This window comes from Muscardinus avellanarius (genome assembly GCF_963383645.1).
Source record: "Muscardinus avellanarius genome assembly, chromosome: 21".
Lineage (NCBI taxonomy): Eukaryota > Metazoa > Chordata > Mammalia > Rodentia > Gliridae > Muscardinus > Muscardinus avellanarius.
The window spans coordinates 10,207,904-10,228,541 of NC_137807.1; the positions used below are offsets into that span (position 1 = coordinate 10,207,904).

Consider the following 20,638-nt stretch of genomic DNA (forward strand, 5'->3'; position numbering starts at 1 on the left):
AAATAAATAAGACATAGCCGTCTCCAGGCCCCGCACAGCCCACACAGGCAGGGCGGCCGGGCACCCTGGGATGGAGCAGGCTCGGGCCGGGAGCCCAGGACCCATGTCCACTGCAGCTGCTTCTCCTTCAAGAGGCCCAGGGCACGGAGTCCAGGGAGCCCGCAGGCCACACGCAGCAGAGGACTTCCTCCCGAGGGCGAGGCGGCCCTGGTCTTTAGACAGAGGCTGAATGAAAACGCCATCTTGTGCAAAAGGCCAGGGTCTCTTCTGTTTCACCCGCACTGCTGCCCGCGGGCCGCGGCCGGGGCAGCACTCCGCTTGCGGGCGCGGGTCACTGCTGAGGTGTCCGGGTCCACGAGAGCCGGGTCAGGAGCCACTGCAGAACGGACACTGCAGGACCCACAGGCGCCTAGGAGACGGCACAGCTGCGGGAGTGTTCTGAAGAGAAGGGGCGGGGTCTGCGGAGCGCAGACTCCGCCCACGGCTGCAGGAGGGGCAGCCAGGGCAAGTGCTTCCCACTAAAGTGTGTTCATGATGGCGTTGTACAGCTGAGTGAGCACCACGAAGTGGACGGGGAGGCAGGAGGTGCGGTCCTGGGTGGCCGGGCTGCACGTGAGCCAAGACAGAGCGTTGTACTGCTCCAGGACAAACCTGCGGGGGAAGGCACAGGTCGGCACCGCACAGCACGAGGCTGGCCCGGATCTGCGGCCCTGTCCTCCTGCACCTGCTCACCACCAGGAGCCCTGCCAGGCAGCCCGAGGCAGGTCTGAAGCAGGCCATCCTAAGCATAAAGTACGCGCCTAGACAGCAGTGCTTGTTTTTTTTTTTGGGGGGGGGGTGGTTACTGGGGTGGAACCCAGGGGCTTTTCTACCTCCGGGTATACTCCCAGACCTATTTTATACTTTATTTGGAAACAGGGTCTCACTAAGTTGCTGAGAGCCTCACTAAGTAGCTGAGGCTGGCTTCGAACCTGTGCCTCCCAAGCGTGTGCCACCACACCTGGCTGACAGAGTGCTTTGAAAAGCACAAGATATCTTAAGAATATTTTATACTGATTATATGTTGAAATAATAGTATTTTGGATATGTATACTATTAAAATTAACTTCACCAAAAATTAACCTAATTTATTTTTATTTTAATGTAGCCACCAGAAAAATTTTAGATAAGATACTCACATTGTATTATTAGACTGTTTTCCACCAGAAGCCCTGGCAGCCAAATTCAATCAACTTTCTGCTTAACTAAGGTTTCCAAATCACTTCAAAGTTATAAACATTAAGAAACAGCTCACATGCTTTCTCAAGAATTTCTACTGCCTGCTAAAAACGGTGGGGGAAAAAATTCATGCTTCTGGGATGCATTTTTTAACTGTGAAATTACTGTTCTAGTCAGTTTTACTTATATAATCTGTTTCAGAAAAGCTAGAGAAGTGTTTCCCAAGTAGCCCAGCCTTCTAATCTGACATCGCCATGATGGCAAGCAACCCCTGGGGCTGCTGGGGAACCGTCCAAGTGAACGGAGCGCCTGGTGCTGCCCCTCCCCGCCCCCGGCCCAGGACGCGGCCTCGCCAGCTCAGACAGCCCGACAGGAGCGCGGAGTCTTCTCCGTGGGCGTCACCGTACACTGAAACTCCTTGGACATCGCATCGAACCAGCCCGTCACACAGCCTGGCCAGACTCTACCTTAAAACATCAGAGGTGGTCTTGGAGTCCAGAGGGTGTGGAACCCGCTGAGAATTCCTGGCAGGGAGGAGTTCGTCCGTCTGTGCTACGGAGATGTGGTGATGCAGAGAAGCCTGGAGAAGGAACAAGGGCGTCAGCCTCGGCTCCACGCACAGAGGGGGGTCGCGCTGCCAGAGTGGCCGCGCCTCAGCCCTTAGAAGCCGGGGTTTCTGTTTGTGGATTTTAAGCTGCTGGGTGAGCCCTACCCCTGTAACTCCCTATCTTAGGCCTGAAACAAGCTTTTAGGGCCTCTGTTTCTTTTGGAGCCTGGCACATGGTGTCTCTTTAATGGAAACAGTACAGTCAGAGCCCATGGGCCCCAATCACCAAGCTGCGGCGACTGCCACTACTTGTCACGAACTGGAAAATTTACCCGTGAATTATTTATTTTTCTGCAATACCAGGGACAGAACCCAGGGGCATTCTACCTTCGAGCTACACTCCCAGCCCTATTTTTTAGTCTTTTTACTTTTTGAAAGAGGGTCTCGTTGAGTTGCGAAGGGCCTCGCTACATAGCTGAGGCTGTCCGCGAACCGTGATCCTCTGGTTTCCTCCTCCCGAGTGCTGGGATAACACGCGTGCGCCACCACACCCAGCGTACCCATGAAATATTTAAAACAAAACACAAATACTGTATCGTCGTCTGTAAATAACTCAGGAGGTACTGCTAACAGATAAGGACCTTTAAGAACAATACGCAATACAATAAAAGCGAATGATTCCTTAATAGCAACTAGTAATCCATGTACAATGTTCATTTATCACCTAAAAAATTTGAAAACCATAAGCCAACCTCATTACACGTGATTATGTGATATGCCTCTCAAAGACTTAGATGCAGAGGTCACAGGCAGGAACTCAGCTGTGTGCGTTTTTTTTTTTTTTTTTTTTTTTTTGGTAGTACTGTGAATAGAACCCAGGGGCTTTCTACCTCCAAGTTACACCCCCAGCCCTATTTCCTTTTTCTTTTTTCTTCTTCTTTTTTTTTTTTTGGTGGGACTGGGGATGGAACCCAGGGGCTACCTCCGAGCTACACCACTAACCCTGTTTTTATTGTTTATTTTAAAACAGGGTCTCACTGAGTTGCAAAGGGCCTAAGTAGCTGAGGCTGGCCGCAAATCCAGATCCTCCTGTCTCAGCCTCCCGAACGCTGGGATTACAAGCGTGCACCACCATGCCTGGCTCATTTTTTATTCTTTACTTTGAAACAGGGTCTCACTAAGTTGCGGAGGGCCTAAGTAGCTGAGGCTGGCTGGCCGTGAACCGATATCCTCCTGTCTGGGATTACAAGTGCGCGCCACCACACCCGGCTCTTGTACGCTGCATTGAACACGTTCCTGTCATATGGAGCTCTTCTCAGAAGTCAACGGCGGGACCCAGAGGGCTCAGCTGAGTCCGTTTCTGGCACTGGGGTGAGCAGACACACTTACACCGTGGGGCTGTGCCCTCCTAATCTGACTGCAGCCAAAGGCACCTGCCGCAGCCCATCCCTGTGAGTGCCAGGAGCGGCCCCGGGTCCCGTGGCGCCAGCGCACCATCCGTCGCCGAGGGCGCCACAGACCGCCGTCCTCTGGTTTTGGCAGTTGCCTTCTGACATGACTAAAACCTGGTACGTGCAGGCAGTAAATAAACACTCGATCTTCTCCCTTTCTTTTCGCCTTGCAGGTGAACAAGCGGATGCTCGAGCAGCTTCCAGGGGTGTCTGGTCTATGTCTAAGTTGCTTTGGACACAACCACGCACCCAAGCACTGGCTTCTTGACTGCGGCTGTCCTTCTCTTCAGTGGCAGGGCCGCCCCACGCTCTACGGTTACCCCGCGCTGGCTCCCGAGGCCGCTGGAGTGACCTGGGAGACTCAGGCGTGACGAGTGGCTCGGGCCACCTTGGACAGCTGCAGCCACCCCTTCCCCAGGTAGCCAGGCTCTCCTGAAGGACGGTGGGACTGCAGAAGCCTGTCCCGGACACGGAGGCGCTTCTGCTGCTCGCTGCCACGGTGCCGACGCTCTTCATAGGCAAGGGCTTAAACGTGCATGCTTTTCAAGAGGAAAAACCTAGATTCATACTAGTAATTCTAATTCAAAGTAAAAACTACGGATTCCTGTACTACTTTTTTGACTTATGTTACAATCATTAGGGAAAGCAAGCTACTTCGTCCTGTGGTTGGTTTAAGTTTCCACTGTTGGCTGGGAGGCTTCAGACGGAGTGTGGTTTGTGAAGGGTAACAAGTGCCCGCTCCAGGGAGCGCCGCGGCTGGTTCCAGCACTCCCGGGCCGACGGGCATTTAGGCCTTTTACATATATCATTTTCAAGGTTTGCCGGGGTCCTGGGAACAGGTGTCTGGTGGCAGGACTGCCGGCTGCCTGCCTGGGGAGCGCAGGCCCCTGGCTGTCCCCGGGGTCCCTGGCCCACGCCCTCTCCAGTGACCCTACCAGCACAGGGTGCTCTCACACCTTGGTTTCTCTGCTGGTCTCTGGGCAAGAAGCTGACTGCATTCATTATTTTCATACAACCTACAAGTAGAGAATCTTTTGTTTTTAACCCTTAAAATCTGAATCCGAAGGTTCCAAGAAGTACTTGGGGAGGTGGAGACAGGAGGAGCTCAGCCGGCGGCCAGCCTCAGCTCCTTTGTGAGGCCTTTGGCAACTTCGTGAGACCTTGTTTCAAAATAAAGACTAAGCCGGGCGTGGTGGCGCACGCTTGTAATCCCAGTGCTTGGGGTGCTGAGACAGGAGGATCACGCAGGTTTGAAGCCAGCCTCAGCTACTTAGTGAGACCCGGTTTCCAAATAAAATATAAAATAGGTCGAGGCTATAGCCTGGAGGCAGAAGGCCCCTGAATTCTATTCCGAGTACCACCCCCTCCCCCCAAAAAAGGAAAGGAAAGGAAGGAACAAGTATAACTGGGATTTTTTCCCAGCCAACTCTTAACCTTCTCAATGACGAATGCTGAGTGCCCACGGCAGGGAAGTGGACGGCTAGCTGTGAGTACCTTCCACACAGGCCTACCCTCACTGACTGCAAAGCAACAGACCCGGGGACGGTCTACGGAGTCACATGTCCCTCCTACATTAAGCCATCCTTCGAGTCTCCTACTCGGGCTGATGTGGATTCGTTTCCTTGTGACATGGCTTGGGGCCCCTTTCCTGAATTCTCTGCTCCATCTACAACTCTATCAAAATACCCTCAGAGTACAAGTGACATGAGAGAAACAGAATAATAATAAAAAAAACGACTGTGGCTACAGAGATTTCTAACCAACCAAAGCGAAGCAGAAATCGCTTCCCCCTTGCAAACGTCAGATACGATGTGAGACCCACCTTGAGGAAGAGGGGGCACTGGTTCTGAGCCTGAGGACACGATGACCAAAACCACTGGGGGAGGTTCTCAGCTTTGGCAGTTGACACGAAATACCCCAGGGCCAGGGGCTGCTGCTTGAGCTCCTCCGGGGCCTCTCGAGAGAGAAGACGCTCACCCTGGCTCTGAAAAGCAAGGTTCAAAGCAGTGAGCCCACCCAGGAAGCCCTCCTTCCTCAGTCCCCTCTGCGCACCGGCGATTAAGCCTCCCAGCACCTCAGGGCTGGAGAATCCTCTGCGGCGCAGCAGAGTGCCACGCGGCTTAGGGTCGCGGGCCCTGGGCTCTTGGCTACAGTCTAGAATCCGCTCCATGGCGTGGTTCAGCCGCGCACTAGACGGGAGCACGGCCTCTGGCTCTGACAGCTCAAGGCCCCTCCACGCTCTTTTACCAGCAGCCACCAAAGCAGGGCAGCCTGACTGCACCTCGGCCAGCCTCGGCCAGGACAGGCAGGCCGGTCAGGGTCGCCAGCAGGGGGCGCGCTGGTGGGAAGCCTGCTCGGCACCCTGACCAAGAGGCCCGCCAGAGCCCTGCTCTGCCTTCTGCGACTGCCATCTTCCTCATCTTCGGTGCTCCGGGGTTTCAAGAAATGAAAATGTGGCTTCAATGCACGCAACAGTGAAAAATCTGTTTGTTCTGAGGTAAAAAATAATTCCTATCTACAACATCCACTGTACTCATCCTGAGTGGGTGGAAAAAACATAAACGCACCGCCACCCAGAACACGTGCCTTCCCGCGGCAGTGTCTCCGTTGGATGTCAGAGAGCGCCTGGTGGCTTAGGAGGGGGGAAAGCTAGGGGTCCCTCGGCGGTCACCTGCTGCCTTCCCAGCAGGGCCTCGTGACCCAGCGTTTACGGGAAGGCTTTGGGTTTGAGGCGCTAACAAAGGCAGAAAGGCAGCGCACCTCGGTTTCTAACAAAACTAATATTGCATTTCTAGTACCAGGTGGCCTGCCTGTGACGGGTGAGTGCGGCGGGAGGGCAGGCCCGGCTGCTCACTGGGGCGCAAGGCCGGGGCACCATGGGGCCGCCCTCCTCCGTGCAGGGCTCCGGAATCCCCAATCTAAAACTCTCCAGCAGAGCCGGGCGTGGTGGCGCACGCCTGTCATCCCCACGATTGAGAGGCTAAGACAGGTTCGAAGCCAGCCTCAGCTACTGAGTGAGGCTCTCAGCAACTCAGTGAGACCCTGTTCCCAAATTTAAAAAAATATATAAAATAGGTCTGGGAGTATAGCCTGGAGGTAGAAAGCCTCTGGGTTCCACCCCCAGTACCACCAAAAAATAAAATTAAAATAAATAAATACATAAATAAATAAATAAACCTCTCCAGCATAACATGTGTTTGGTTCCTATCACTGCAATCTCCAGTGAACAAGTAAACTGTCATTCACTGGCAGTAACGAAAGGCAGTAAGGACATCCAGCAGTCTCTCCCCCCAGAAGGGGGCAGGCAGCAACAGGAGGTGTCTGAGGCACCCCCGGCGGTGGCCTGCTCTGCGGCTAAGCTAGGCTCTGCCGCCTCATCCTCTTGGTCTCCCTTCGGTGACTCGACAGCGGCATGAAAAGCTCTAGCTGGCGGAAGCCTGAGTGCTTAAGTCCGTCATTGCACCTAAAGCGATGAATGTGCGTGGGGCTGCTTACACTTGCCGGGTCTAGATACGAGACGTAGCATTTTTTGTGATTTAACCTCTTAATCCCACAGCATTAAAAGTGAAAAGCACGTACAATGGCGGGCATGAATCACCCACAAGTGAGAGCTAACGTGAGCAACGGCCAGCCTTTTCATGTCTAAATCTTGTTAATCTACCTCCAAGATCTCTGGGGCAGTTAATCATGAAGCAGCTGAGAGCTTGGTTTTTTTCCCTCATACTGTGGCATTAACCTGGATGTCTCTATCAAATGCGCCTCTAGATGGCTCTTTCCGCTCCGCAGGCCGGTTACAGACAGGATGAGAGCTGCGTGACCGAAGGTCTTTGCACAGGGACGCCCCTTGCAGAAGAGCAACCACGGGCCACGTGTTTCCTGACTAGCGGTCATCATGCCTGCAAACTGAACTAGCCTCCTAAAAGCCACTAGTTTGGAAAAAAGAAAAAAAAAAACTGGATGTAGCAACAACAACAAAAAAAACTAGCCGGGCGTGGTGGCGCACGCTTGTCATCCCAGCTTTCGGGAGGCTGAGACCGGAGGATCAGAGTTCGCGGACAGCCTCAGCTACTTAGTGAGGCCCTCCGCAACTCAGTGAGACCCAGTTTCAAAATAAAAGAATAAAAACAGGGCAGGGGTGTAGCTCGGAGGTTGAATGCCCCTGGGTTCCATCCCCAGACCCGCCAAAAAAAACAAACAAAAAACAAAAAAACCCCACTAATTTTTGCTGAGGAAGAAAAACAAAAACTGCATGAAACGCTCACATCAAGGCCAGAGCCGCGCTCAGTGAGTGTGTTTTCTACACCAAGGCCCCGTTTTTGATCTCCAACAAACACACACACACACACACACGTGCACACACTCGCACACACCTCTTGACCCACAGCTGAAGTGTTCCTCTGATAAAAATTACACATCAGAAACAACACATTTCTTTCAAACTCCTGCCTTCGATGCCAAAGGGACAGGAGCCGCCGCCCACACTTGCTCCTCTACCCGAGCTGGGCCGTTGCCGAGGCGGGCGCAAGCCGCACGTCTAGGGCCTGCTCTCGGCAGGGCCTCTCAGCCAGCCCGCTCCGGCTCTTACCCGACTGTGCTGAAAGTGAGAGCCCACACCAATCCCAGGAGAGCCTGGGGAGGGCACGGGGGAGGAGCTGGGGGAGGGGTGGAGGTTCCCCGTGATTAATATGCCAATGTCGTTGTCCATATCATCTGGGAACGGAAGGTCAACAAACATGTCATCTAGAGAGGAGAGAAAAACAGAGATTCAAAAGGGAGCCTGCACCCCGACCTCACCCACAGCTTGTGTTCCGAGCCTAGGACTGCTGCAGACACATGCTGCTGACTCAGTACAGTTCCACGAACAGAGTCTCCTGCACGCAAGGTCTTGACAGCTGCTCGTTTATAATCCGCTATTCTCAAGTTTAAATGAAGAACATCAACTCAAACCCCACACTCTGTAGCCCCCAAAGGCACATGAAAAGATGGCACCAGCTAAAGAAACAAATGAATCGTTAGGCAAAGTTAAGTTGGCACCATCAAGAGCACGGCAGACTCCATCTATGCATCTAAGATACTGGAGCGGCATGAAAGTGTGTGAGCAGGTGTGAACCTGTCCTGAAACCGGAGGAGGCCCGCTCCAAACGCAGACCAAAGTGCAATGTTTTCATTATGAAACTCTCCCACACTGTAAAAATTAGGTGCACTCAGAGCAGAAAATCTGGAAAGTAAAGTATCACAAGGGAAACTGTTACCAAAACCAAGTCACCAGGATCACTTTTGCTACGCTCCTTTCATTTCCTCGTGTATTTATTTTATTGTGAGCGTGCCACATATGAAATGTGATGTCTTCCCCCTCTCCCTTTAACAAGAGCAAACACTGCCAGCTGTCAGAAACTCTACAAAAACAGTACAAACAGATGCACAATATTGAATGTTTTGGAGTTTATAAGTATCTGTTAACAAATGCCATATTCAAACCAAACATATTCAAACCAAAAGAAATCCATTAAGAAAGACGAGGAGTTGTTCTGTAGTAAACGGGTTTCCTCAGAACCAGCTGAAGGAAGGTACCACCTCTGCACTGCCCTGTGCCCCAAACATCTAAAATCAGATCAACAAGTTTTTATGAAAAGAATGGCACCCAGGTACAGGATACCATCAGGCAGTTATTTCTGCCTTTAATGGAAAATAGAGGCAAGTCAATCACTCAGGAGAAGAAAGTGATTAATTGGTCTCAGTAATAATGAAGACAGCCGGGCGTGGTGGCGCACGCTTGTCATCCCCGCGCTTGGGAGGCGGAGACAGGAGGATCGCGCAAGTTTGAAGCCAGCCGCGCTGGCTTAAGAGACCCTGTTTCCAAATAAAAATATAAATAGGCCTGGGAGTGTAGCCCGGAGGTAGAAGGGCTTCCAGGAAACCCAGTACCACCCAAAAAGAAGAAGAAGAAAAAAAGGATAAAAAAGGAAAAATCAAGACATTCTCCAAAGTCCGATCCCTTCCTCATGTTTCCTGTGCTCTTTTCTCCGACACAGAATCACATCAGCAGCCGGTGGCCGCGTCCCGGCTCCCCACCCCGTACCCGGGCGCCCCACTCACCGTTGTTGGGGCTGAACCCATCTTCGTTGGGATAGTTGGCCGGAGCCACCTGGATGGTTGACGACGTTGGGAATACTAAGATGTGTGTACAGGAGGCGTCCTGAGGGGTGTTCAGCTGAGAGGACTGCATGTTCAGCGCAGTGCTCCGGCCAAAAACGGAGCCCATGGTGACGGCATCTTAGAAAAAGAAAAGAGTATCCATCCCCAAGCCGCAGTGAACACCCCCGGGTGAGGTTCTCGGGGGGCCCGAATGGGAATGGTGTTAGTCTAATGCAGGTGTCATGGCGGGTACACTTTCAGAGTTGGCCTAACTGCTTATGTCTCTCCAACGAACTTGATTCAGAGCATGAAGCCTCATTTTATACTAAAGATGTTAAGATAAAATTGGATCTAGTCCCCCAAATATTTTTAAATTTCTTACATAAGAAGTATTTCTAAAACGGAATCTCCCGCTCCTTTTCTCCTGTGGTCGCTCACAATTTACAAAGTTCTCTCCTCTGAAATGATGGCAAGCCTCTCAAGATGGCCCATTCAAGTCAAAAGCGCCGTCACAACGGTGACGGAGAGCTCACTATGAGCTGACTGCTGTGCTAAGCGCTATCCGTCCTCTATTGCAGTCCTCAGAGCCACCCCAAGGTGGCGACGGCTACACCCATACAGACGGGGTACAGGTGAGGCGAAGCCTGGGGGGTCAGGCCACAGCGTCCCCAGGGCCTCGCGAGCAGGCCAGCATGCAGCGCCTGTTTCTCCCTGGACTGATGGCCAGCAGCCCCTCTCACATGGTGGATGTATGACTTCTCACAGGTCGTGAGAGGACCAGGTGGCCTCTGGACCAAAGCAATACTCAATCTGGATGGTAAGGACCGATCACAGAAGCGTATAAAACTGCTTGGTTGTGGCTCCAAAGAAACCAGCCAGGTCCTTCTCAGATTGTGCGGCCCCACGTCCGGAGGACACAGACCAGCTCCTCCCTCTCCTCTCTCAGCGCTCACCCTCAGCTGACCAGAGCAAGTCTAGATGCCCTTTGGAGACCGCCTGGAGCTCTGGTCAAGTGCGTCTCTTCCAGAGGACTCAGCTCCGTATCATGCTGGCGTCCACTTTGGTAGTGTTCGGAGGGTGATCGCGTCACACAAGACGAACTGGGGCCGAGCCACAGCTGTCAGCCGGACCCCGAGAGCACGCACTCACATCCAGAACGTTCCCCTCCCAAACTGGTCAACAAGGCAGTAAAGCCACAAACCACTCTCCTTGAAAAGAGCAAACACTTTCCATTTCTGAGCTCCAAGTATAATCTTCTTTTGTAGAGACTGACTGATAACAGGGATATACATTCTGCAGGTGACCGTGGACTCGGGTTTGAAGGGTCCGGACTGACTTGACCAATGGAGCTGACAGAGGAACTTACCTGGCATCACGACAAAGGACCCTTGGGGCTCCATGGCCACCAGGCAGGCACTGAGGATAGAAGGAGAGTCTGCGGCAGAGATCCCACACATCTGGCACACGTCCTTGAGCTGTTTGCTGATTGTCTGTAGTGAACACTCTCCAAGGAGGATACTCCAATCTGAAGTCAAATAACACGGCCAGACACCATCTTCAGAAACTCACACTGACGCAAGTTTGAGCTTTTTGCCAGTTTTGCTTGGTAACTGCATTTCCCCGACTGGGCCCTATGGAATCTGAGCTTCCACATCCCTGTCCGTGCCCTTCCTTACTACAAAGACGATGTTACCTGACTGCTATTCCACCTCACTGACAAAGGCCTGCTGCTCTGCAGGCTGAAGGCTGGAACGACCATTGCGATCCCGCACGGGCTCTGGGAATCAGGCACCTGACAGCCTCCTGACGCCGAGGCCAGAGCCGGGGCTCGAGCCTGACCTCCTTCCCACGGCGTGGCGGGGAGACAGTTACTCCCAGGAGAGGCGAGCAAGAGCTGACAGGAAGGGCCCCTTTCCTGGAACCTCCAAAGGGCTCGCAGGCCGTGGCAAGTGCAAGGTTCCAACTGAAGTCACGGGGCAGCTGGAACTGAACGCCGTGCGACTTCTCCACGCTCTATCTTAAGCCAAATGGAAGGCCAGGGCCAAGGGAGGGCTTATCAGCTCTGGAGATCAAGAACAGAGGCTCACAGAGCTGACTCTGGATCTGGGCGCTGCGGGGAGGCACGGCTGCTGACGTGCGTGGGGCAGGCCCGAGCGGGGCGCCCGCGAGCAGACCTCCTGGGCACCGCTCTTTGAGAGCAGGTCTGCGCTGCCTCTCGATGGCTCCAGTCGCGCTCACGCCCCCCTCCGGGAGGTGAGAGAGTGTGCGAGAGAGTGTGCCCCTTCTCGCAACCACGGGAGGAAGGAGAGGACCTACGCATTTGCCAAACACCAACTGACCAGCCCAAGACTCCACTCTTATTCCCCTCTTCCTTTTCTATTATACACTAGCCTTCCCTCAGGGCTAAGAATAGCTCAGAGCCTTCAGAAATAAGACTGGCTGAAAAGGAGGCTAGAGAGGAAGACAGGAAGCCTGGCAGAGAAGAGACGACGACTCCCCAGATGCACTGACCCCCGTGACCGCGTCAAGAGTCATCGTCAGGGTGAGTCTTTAAACAATACAAGGGCTGCATTTCCTATTGGTGTACAGCATCAGCATGACATATGACTGAAAACCTTTGTACAGCAGGTGCTTAGGAAACCTTTAATTAACTCACAGTATGCAGTATTTATATAAACTAATATAAATCCTGAAAATGAAACATAGATCTTAAAAATATGTATGTATTGGTACTAGAGCTTGAGCTCAAGGTTCTACCTCTGAGCTACACCCACACCCCTTCTTGTTTTTTATTTTAAAGTCGTCTCTGCCGGGCGTGGTGGCACAGGCTGGTCATCCCAGCATCCGGGAGGCAGAGACCGGAGGATCGCGGTTCGTGGACAGCCTCAGCTACTCAGTGAGGCCCTTTGCAACTCAGTAAGACCCTGTTTCAAAATAAAGAATAAAAAAGAGGGCTGGGGGTGGAGCTCGGAGGTGCAATGCCCCGGGTTCCATCCCCAGTACTATAAAAGAAAGAAAGAAAGAAAAAAGGCGTCTCTCCTCAAGTAGCTAAGGGTCTCTAAGCTGCTGAGAATGGCACTGAACTTATGCTCCTCCTGGGAGCTGGGATTACCCCTGTGCCTGGCTGAGATACAGACCTAATTTCACTGCAGAAGCAGGGCAGACTTAGGCACTGGCCACCGCGCAAGCTCTCACAGTAGTAGTGGTTTTATTTCAGGGATCCCACAAACATTTGATATCAATTGTCTGCAAAGAAATAGTTTACACACCCTACTGCAGGGGTTGACCTACTATGGCCCGCAGGCCAAGTCTTGTCCACCAGCTGTTTTCGTAAATAAAGTTTTATTAACACAGTCACCCCATTTGTGTAGATATTGTCTGTAGCTGGTCTAAAAACAGAAGGGATGAGCAGCTGGAACAGTGACCATCTGGCTGGCAAAGTGGGAACGCTTCCTCTCTGGCCCTTGACAAAGAACCTTGGCTGACTCTGCACACAGAAAACCACCAGGCTAACTTGCGACATAAGCTTTGCTCTTGTGTAGACCTTAAAACACTCCCTCCCACCCACAGGCACATACTGAGCATTTTATAAGTGTGTCATAGTTTTAAAGATAACTCCAGGCCCGTCGTGTTACTCCAGTAACACGCGTAGCTGTGCGAGGCAGTGCTCGCGCTGGGCTCCCGCGGGCAGGAAAGCTGCGGGTCAGCACAGCACACCCAGTCACTTGAGTGCTTCTTGGCTGACTGCTGTTTATGGTAAGGGATATAAGCAGTGGGGATATAGCAACCATAATAGCAACAGCAACAAAATCAGCCTTCAAAAATACTGAAGAACACCAGGCACTGGCAATGAAAATAAACACCTAAAAATCTGCTTGTTTGCTACTATTTGTCCCGGTGAAACAGGGCTATCTTCCTCCTACGCAACAAAACAACATACAGAAACATAAAACTCATCATCAACCACCAGATACAAAGCAACCGAGGGCAGTTCTTATATACGGCTTCCAGAGCCTTCTACAATCTCTGCTACACAGTTTTTGTCTTAAAACTGACTTGTTCTCGCTGTTTCAATATATAAAAATAACGGTAGAAATTTAAATTTACTGACTGCTAGCTTCATAAAATTAAACACTTTTTCTGTTTGATGTTTGTTGACATAAATGATTCTGCTGCTAAAGAGAAGATAAAACACCTCTGGTTTATCCTGCACATCTGAACTAACAAACAGTCTGCCGCCTCACCTTTGAGCTCCCCGTGGCCGAGGCGCCCGAGCCGCCCAATCACCACCCTCCAGGGCAGAGACGTCATCTGGACGATCCCTATGCACCATTCCCACAGCTTCTGCAGCCCGATCTTACGTGCAGAGACTTTGCTCTTCCGTGCCCTAAGACGGGAAGAAACGGGAAAGGGCCTCCGTGAGTCAACGTGGCGGCTGAGTAAGACAAACACCACACAGCTCCAAAGAGCACGGCCCGCTGTGCCCGCTGCGCCGTGGGGAGGTCAGGAAGGTGCCTCTGGGAGCAAGCGCGTGGCAGCTCCACACGCCAAGGCTCACCTGCTGGGTAAAGCGATGTTCACGACGCAGGTCTCCAGCAGCTCCCCGTGGAGGTCAGTGCAGGACGCCAGGAGCCAGCGCTGGTCGTGAGACAGGCAGTAGCCCACGAAGAGCACGTTGTACTTCTGGCCCACCTCACCGATGGTCTCTCCGGGCTCCGTCTGCTTGTCTTTGACCGGCGCCAGGATAAAGGGAGGGGAGTAAAGCTGGATTGGGCTGGGACGCTGAAATAGAGATCAGGATCGGCGTCACCACAAAGCGCGCAGCTCAAGGTGCCACAGAACCCAGCATGGTGCTGAGGGAGCCCGCGGGGAGTTAGACAACGCGTTGGCCACACACCCGCCACTCCACGCAGTGAGGCTCTGCTGGCAAGTGACTGGAGGGGATGCGTCAGGAAATGCAGCCAGCCTGCGCCTCGCTGGTGAAAAGAAAGTACTATTTTTGAAAGTAAACTGGCCCAGTGTTATTAGGCATCAAGAAAATGGACACTGAATCCACAGTCAGGAAACACCTGCCACACCCGCCAGGGTGCGTCCAGTAAGAAGACACAAGAGGCACGGAGGCCAGAGAGCAGCGGCCTCCCCCACCGTGTGGACCGCCCCGCTGAACAGACAACACAGCCACCGTGGCCCAGCAAATGCATCTAAGTGTGTTCTGAAGACAGGTAAGAAAATACCACCATTTAACCTCAGCACTCAGCAACAGAAAAATGATAAGTTGGGAAATAGTCACCCGATCAGAATATTAAACAAGGAAGTGAAAAATACAACTTCCAGCAGCAAAACAGACAAATCCCAGTACGGGGTAGAGGAAGCCGGACACAGAAGAGCACGAACTAAATAATTCAACATGTGTGTACAAGTGGGTACTGTGTTGTCAGAAGTCGCAGCGGTGCATGTCCTTAGAGCAGCCAGAAAGAGCCCGTCAGGGCTTGAGCTGCCACTGCTGTCTCCGGTGCTTCTGAAGTGACGGGACGGGGTCTGGGGAGTGAAGCCACAGGTGCTCTCTCTGAGCCCCAGCCCCAGCCCTTCCCATTTTGAAACGGGGTCTCACTAAGTTGCTGAGACTGGTCTTAAACCGGCGATCCTCCTGTTTCAGCCTCCCAAGCTCTGGGATTACAGGTGTATGCCGCCATACTCAGCTTCATTAATATTACTATTTACTGAAAATTCATCAACTAGCATGCTTTTGAGTGAGTAATTTAGAGCATGTATATTTTAATGCTATGCATGCATGTGAATAGGGTATTTTTTAACCTAAACATTAGATGTTACAACCAAGACAAATATTTTAGAAACACTGTGGCAAATTTATCATCTACCATATACATCTCAATACTTAATAAACTTCAACAGGGTTCAGAAAACTCCTATAAAGAACCAGATAGTGTCTTAGCAACCTAGTGAGATCCTGTTTCTAAATAGAAATAAATAAATAAATAAAATTAGTTAACCTTGGTTCAATCGCCAGTACAGTACAAAACAAACAAACAAACAAACAAACAAACAAAACAGACCCACTTTATGGGTCTCTAGCACATATGCTCTTCAAAAATATAAAAATAAGCCGGGCGTGGTGGCGCACGCTTGTAATCCCCGCGCTTGGGAGGCTGAGACAGGAGGATCACGCAGGTTTGAAGCCAGCCTCAGCTACTTAGCGAGGCTCTCGGAACATAGTGAGACCCTGTTTCCAAATAAAGTCTAAAAAATAGGTCTGGGAGTATAGCCGGGAGGTAGAAAGCCCCTGGGTTCCACCCCCAGTACCACCAAAAAATAAATAAATAAAAAATAAATAAATTATATAGATAGATAGATAGATAGATAGATAGACTGGGGCTTAGTGACAGACCACTGGCCTTGGGTTCAATACTGAGTACCACACACATAAAAAATTATTTTAGAAAAACTTAAAAATCATTTTTACCCAGTTGGTCATGTAAGTGTAGGTGGAAGGCTGGATCTGACCCACCGCCATAGCTGCTGATCCCTGAACTGTGTGTGTGTGTGTGTGTGTGTGTGCGTGTGTGTGTGTGTGTGCGTGCGTGTGTGTGTGTGTGTGCGCGCGCACGCACGCAGCCTAAGGCATAGTTAAAAAAATTTAAAGCTGAAAGAAATTTTAAAAAATTATCTAACCCAGTGCATTCATCTGTAGAGGTTCAAGCCTTAGGTCAAGAGTTGTTCAGCGATGCTCAGAGCTGTACTCCAATCCATCACTCATCCGCTCTCTCTGTATGATCTACAAATCACCCCCTCCGAGCTCAGATTAGAGAACTGAAGACAATGTCCCGCACAAACACTGGCCTTGAACCTGCAATCGTTTGCCTCAGACTCCCCAGCACGGGGATTACGGGCACGCGCCACATGCCCAGGTGATGTTATGGCGTGTGTTCACCGTGTCTAGTGGTCAGACCAGGGACACTGGTACAGCCATCATCTCAAACACCTGCCAGCCCTTGGTGTTGCAAATATTCAGAATCCCCTGGACCGCACCATTCTGACAAGCAAAAGTGACACAGCAATAGGCTTCCTCAGAAACAGGCAAGTAAGTACTAAACGCTTGCCTTCTCATGTGGCCATGTGCTTGCCGAGACTGTGGTACCCAGAGAGCCGGGATTCTCTGGAGCCGGGAGCAGGGCCTGGCTGCGTGCAGCCCAAGGAGGGCGCCGCGCTCCAGCTGCAGAGAGGGCCAGGGCCAGCCACTGCCTGCCCACAGGGAACGCTTATAAGCCCGAGCACACAGCTTTAACATTGGTTCTTTTGTGTTTAGTAAAATGACTAATTTCTCTCTTCCTGTTCCAAGCAAAATGGGGGGGGGGGGCATACTTTTAAAAAGTCTTCTTGCTATTTATTTCAATCTGAGCTTCACTTCATCTCATGAGCTCCTGAGAGCATTCTGCCAGTATATTATAATCCTTCCTTCCTTCCTTCCTTCCTTCCTTCCTTCCTTCTTTTTTTTTTTTTTTTTTTTGTAGTACTGGAGAAAGAACCCGGCGGCATTCTACCCCTGAGCTACATCCCTAGCTCTATTTTATTTTTTTATTTTGAAACAGGGTCTAAGCTGCACAGGGCCTCACTAAGTTGCTGAGGCTGGCCACGAACCTGCAATCTTCCTGTCCCAGCCTCCCGAGTACTGGGATTGCGAGTGTGTGTCAGCACGCCCAGCTATTGGAGTCTTTTTAACTGTTATAACACGAGCAGGCAGTGAACTGAATGAGGGATTCTCCATTTACAAAGGCAGTGATGCACAATTTGGAAAGTCAAAGAAACTGAGATAAGTTTTTAAATTCTAGAAGAAAGCTAAGAGATGAATTGCTCCCCAAAGTGAACATTTCAAATTCAAAGACTGAACGGAGCGCCAGCAGCAGAAGCAGCGCTCGCAGGGCAGCGGAGGGCCCCGCAGCGCGGCGCTCCCTCGGGCCTGGCCGCCGAGCCAGGCCAGCTCAGCACAGCACTGACTGCGTGCGCCGTCTCCCACTCCCGAGCTTTCACTTAGAAAAGGAAAAGCATTTCCTGCAGTTTCCAAAAAGATTTACCAACTAACATCTGAGGTAGCCAGTATTCTTAAGAATACCAGTGTGCAGAGGTGTTGGCTAAAGTCGTAGCAATTTATTTTTGAAAGCTTTACAATTTTTAAATATTGTCCCATATACATATTTATGAGATGTTTAGGAATAACAGGGTAGTGCAAAACTTTTGTTTACGACGGGTTTCAGGGAAGCACGGCCTGTGTGCACAGTCCAGCTCCTCCAGACACTGGGGAGGCGGATCGCAAGCCCAGGCCTCAGCAATGTAGTCAGACCCCCTCAGAATGAGAAGAGCTGCGAATGGAACTCAGTGGTAGAGCAACCCCAGGCTCAGCCCCCAGTAACGCACGCACGCACGCACGCACGCACGCACGCACACACACACACACACTCTCTCTCTCTCTCTCTCTCTCTCTCTCTCTCTAAGAGCCATTTTTGTTTTGGCATCTTATTTATTATTTATTTTATTTATTTATTTTTTTTGCAGTACTGGGGATGAAACCCAGGGGCATTTGACCTCCGAGCTGTTTTTTATTCTTTATTTTGAAACAGGGTCTCGCTGAGATGCAAAGGGCCTCGCTAAGAGCTGAGGCTGGGCGCAAACGGCGATCCTCCGGTCTCAGCCTCCCGAATGCTGGGATCACACGCGTGCGCCCCCACGCCCGGCTCTGATTTGGCATTTTAAATCCCTTTTTGAGGTCCACTCGTTGTGGAAAGCAGGTCCCAGATGATAAAATGATGCAAGGAAAGAGGGTTCATGTCAATACAGCAGCAACTGAGACAAGGAACAAGGACGTCCCCGTTTCCCAGGGAAGGTGAGCATGGAAAAGTCAGGGGCTCTGCAGGCACACATCCAGGCCAAGCTTGCTCAGAATACAGATCCGAGCTGAGGGAGGCAGAGCTCGTAATTTAAGACACAGATTAGCTAGAAATTAAATTTCAGAAATTTGAGCCTTAATAACTAAAAGTGCGAAGTATATTGTTGGCTTGGAGCCAATATAGAAAAAAGATCTTGCTTGCCTCTCTTCTCAAAAAAAAAAAAAAAAAAAAAAAAAGTTCAGACAAGTATGGCCTCTGTTTTAATTTAAGGATTAAAGAAACTTCCGGCTCTGAACACCAAGCTGCTCTGGGCTGGGGAAGACACCGTCTGGTTGCCTCCGTGATGCTGAGAGCCCTCTTCCGCAAGTCTCTTCCCCACCCCGTCCTCACCTCGGGGTTTTTGAGGGTCATCTCGATGCTGGCTGCAGGCCCGAATCCTGTGAGCGATCTGATGTGGATCTGCGTAGGCAGAGGCCGCCTGCACTGGCAGTACACAGAAAACGCCATGGACTTCAAGTATTGAATGTAGAAAACTTGTTCGTCCTTCATTGTCTGCAGCATGTACTGGCAAGGCACAATCTAGACAGAGGACGAGCAGAGCCTGAGATCATGCGCTCACGGGCAGCCGGAAAAGGGAGGGCAGGGTCAGTGCTGCGGGAGCAAGCCTCCGCTTTAAAACGCCAGGGGGTGGTGATGGGCTCGGACCACCCTCCCCCAGGCCATTCTGGCATGGGGCTGTAACTCTTTTCTGTATTTCTATCTTTTTAATAAACTTCCTTATATCTTCAAAAAATAAAATAAAATGTGTAACGCCGAGCATAGTATGATCCTAAATCCTTCGAACGACATAAAATTCTTTATTACAAAAGTACGCCAGCAATGTAAGAAGAGGTGCCATTGTGCTGGTCCAGTTAGACGTTCACTGAGTAATTACTGATTCTCATTTTAGGTATAAATTCTCAATTTATTATTGTAATGCCCCCCAAATTTTAATTTGCATTTTAATAATTTCTCATTTGTATAATATATACACACACAGTGTGCATGGCGTCTTTGTAGTCACTGTCAAATCATGCAGGACACAGATTTCAAAGCAATAAAAACTATCAACAATCTATTCTGACCACCTTAATTTTAATCTTTAATTCTGTAAGCCAGCTCTCATTAAAGTGACAGTAAAATAAAGCAAGGCATTCAAGGCATCATTTTTCACCTATAGATAAAACATTTTTAAAAAGTCACCAAACTTAAAAAAAAAAAGTACATTGGAAATAAGCAACTTCATTCACTGCTGAAAGGAAGGTGTATAACTATTTAAAAATTTTGGTAATATTTATCAGTATCTGCATTTAAGAATCCACTTTAAAAATAACATGAAATGTATAAAAATTATACATATACATGTATACTATGGCTTTTTATATAAGAAGATACCAAGAGTCTATAGAGTTAAATATGGAAAGTGCTCCATCGATAAGAACAGAGCTCGCGAGAGGCCGCAGGTATGCCGCTGAGAGCACGTGCCCAGCACGACAAGGCCCTGGGCCCCGCCTCCAACAGCGCGAAAAAGTTACTGGTGCAAATCTTAGGTAACACGAAAAAATATTCATGAAGAGTATCTAGAAAAAAAGCCTAAAAATTATATTAAAAGTATGATCTTGACTTTGCAAACGAGGAAGACAAAGGCTATAAACAGACCAAAGTGGTAATGATGGCTGAATCTGAAACGTAGGATGAGAAATATTTTTTTATTTTTTGTGTGTATTTCTAACTTTTTAAACAAGCCACAAACCTGTATTTACTTCCGTAAAAACAACGACAATGTAAATAATAAATCTGCAAATGGTCACCTGGAGAATGAAAGCATTCCTCATATGCTCGGGTAAGTTATCCAGCATTTCTGTGTAGCAGCGCATCAGGCTCAGGAGCCAGAGGTTCCCGGACGTGGCGTCTTCCTCCGCGGCGTAGGTGAAGGGGTCCACCATGTAGATCACGACGGCGGGCGGGCAGGCGTGGCTGTCTGCGGAGTCAGGCTCCGTGGGGATCCCTATCCGCTCCCTTTCTGTAACACTGGAGAGAGAGTCAGTAGTGAGGTACGCAAAGCAACCAACTGCCCAGCACACTGCCCAGGACAGCAGCGCCGAGCACACGCAGAACGGCGCCAGTGGCCACACGGAGGCAAAGCCGGCCCGCAGCACGAAGGACAGACGGACGGCAGCGTGGACCCAGCGTCCCGACTCCAGAGTGTACCACGACGCTCAGAGTTCGGGACTCTGGAACATTTTGGATTTGGGGAGTAGGGGTGCTCAGTAAAGCCTCTCTGCACATATTCCAAAATTCAAGTCTCCGAAACCTGAAACACTTCTCATTCCCAGCATTTCAGAGGA

General features: G+C 50.6%; 1 protein-coding gene across 2 annotated transcripts in view; it reads right to left on the reverse strand.

The window, feature by feature from the left end:
* Positions 1-518: 518 nt before the first annotated feature.
* MED13L (mediator complex subunit 13L) overlaps positions 519-20,638 on the reverse strand; it is a gene marked incomplete at both ends in the record, with an annotated part of 285,293 nt that continues 265,173 nt past the window's right edge. Inside the window, 10 exons of one of the 2 annotated variants that reach the window (XM_080717726.1) lie at positions 519-651; positions 1,686-1,798; positions 5,039-5,200; positions 7,802-7,956; positions 9,313-9,489; positions 10,718-10,876; positions 13,596-13,738; positions 13,910-14,133; positions 18,642-18,830; positions 20,102-20,321. In XM_080717726.1, coding sequence (XP_080573852.1) covers positions 519-651; positions 1,686-1,798; positions 5,039-5,200; positions 7,802-7,956; positions 9,313-9,489; positions 10,718-10,876; positions 13,596-13,738; positions 13,910-14,133; positions 18,642-18,830; positions 20,102-20,321 — 1,675 coding nt within the window. Of the gene's footprint in view, positions 652-1,685; positions 1,799-5,038; positions 5,201-7,801; positions 7,957-9,312; positions 9,490-10,717; positions 10,877-13,595; positions 13,766-13,909; positions 14,134-18,641; positions 18,831-20,101; positions 20,322-20,638 lie in introns of both variants that reach the window. The other variant, XM_080717725.1, reaches the window with a different exon arrangement.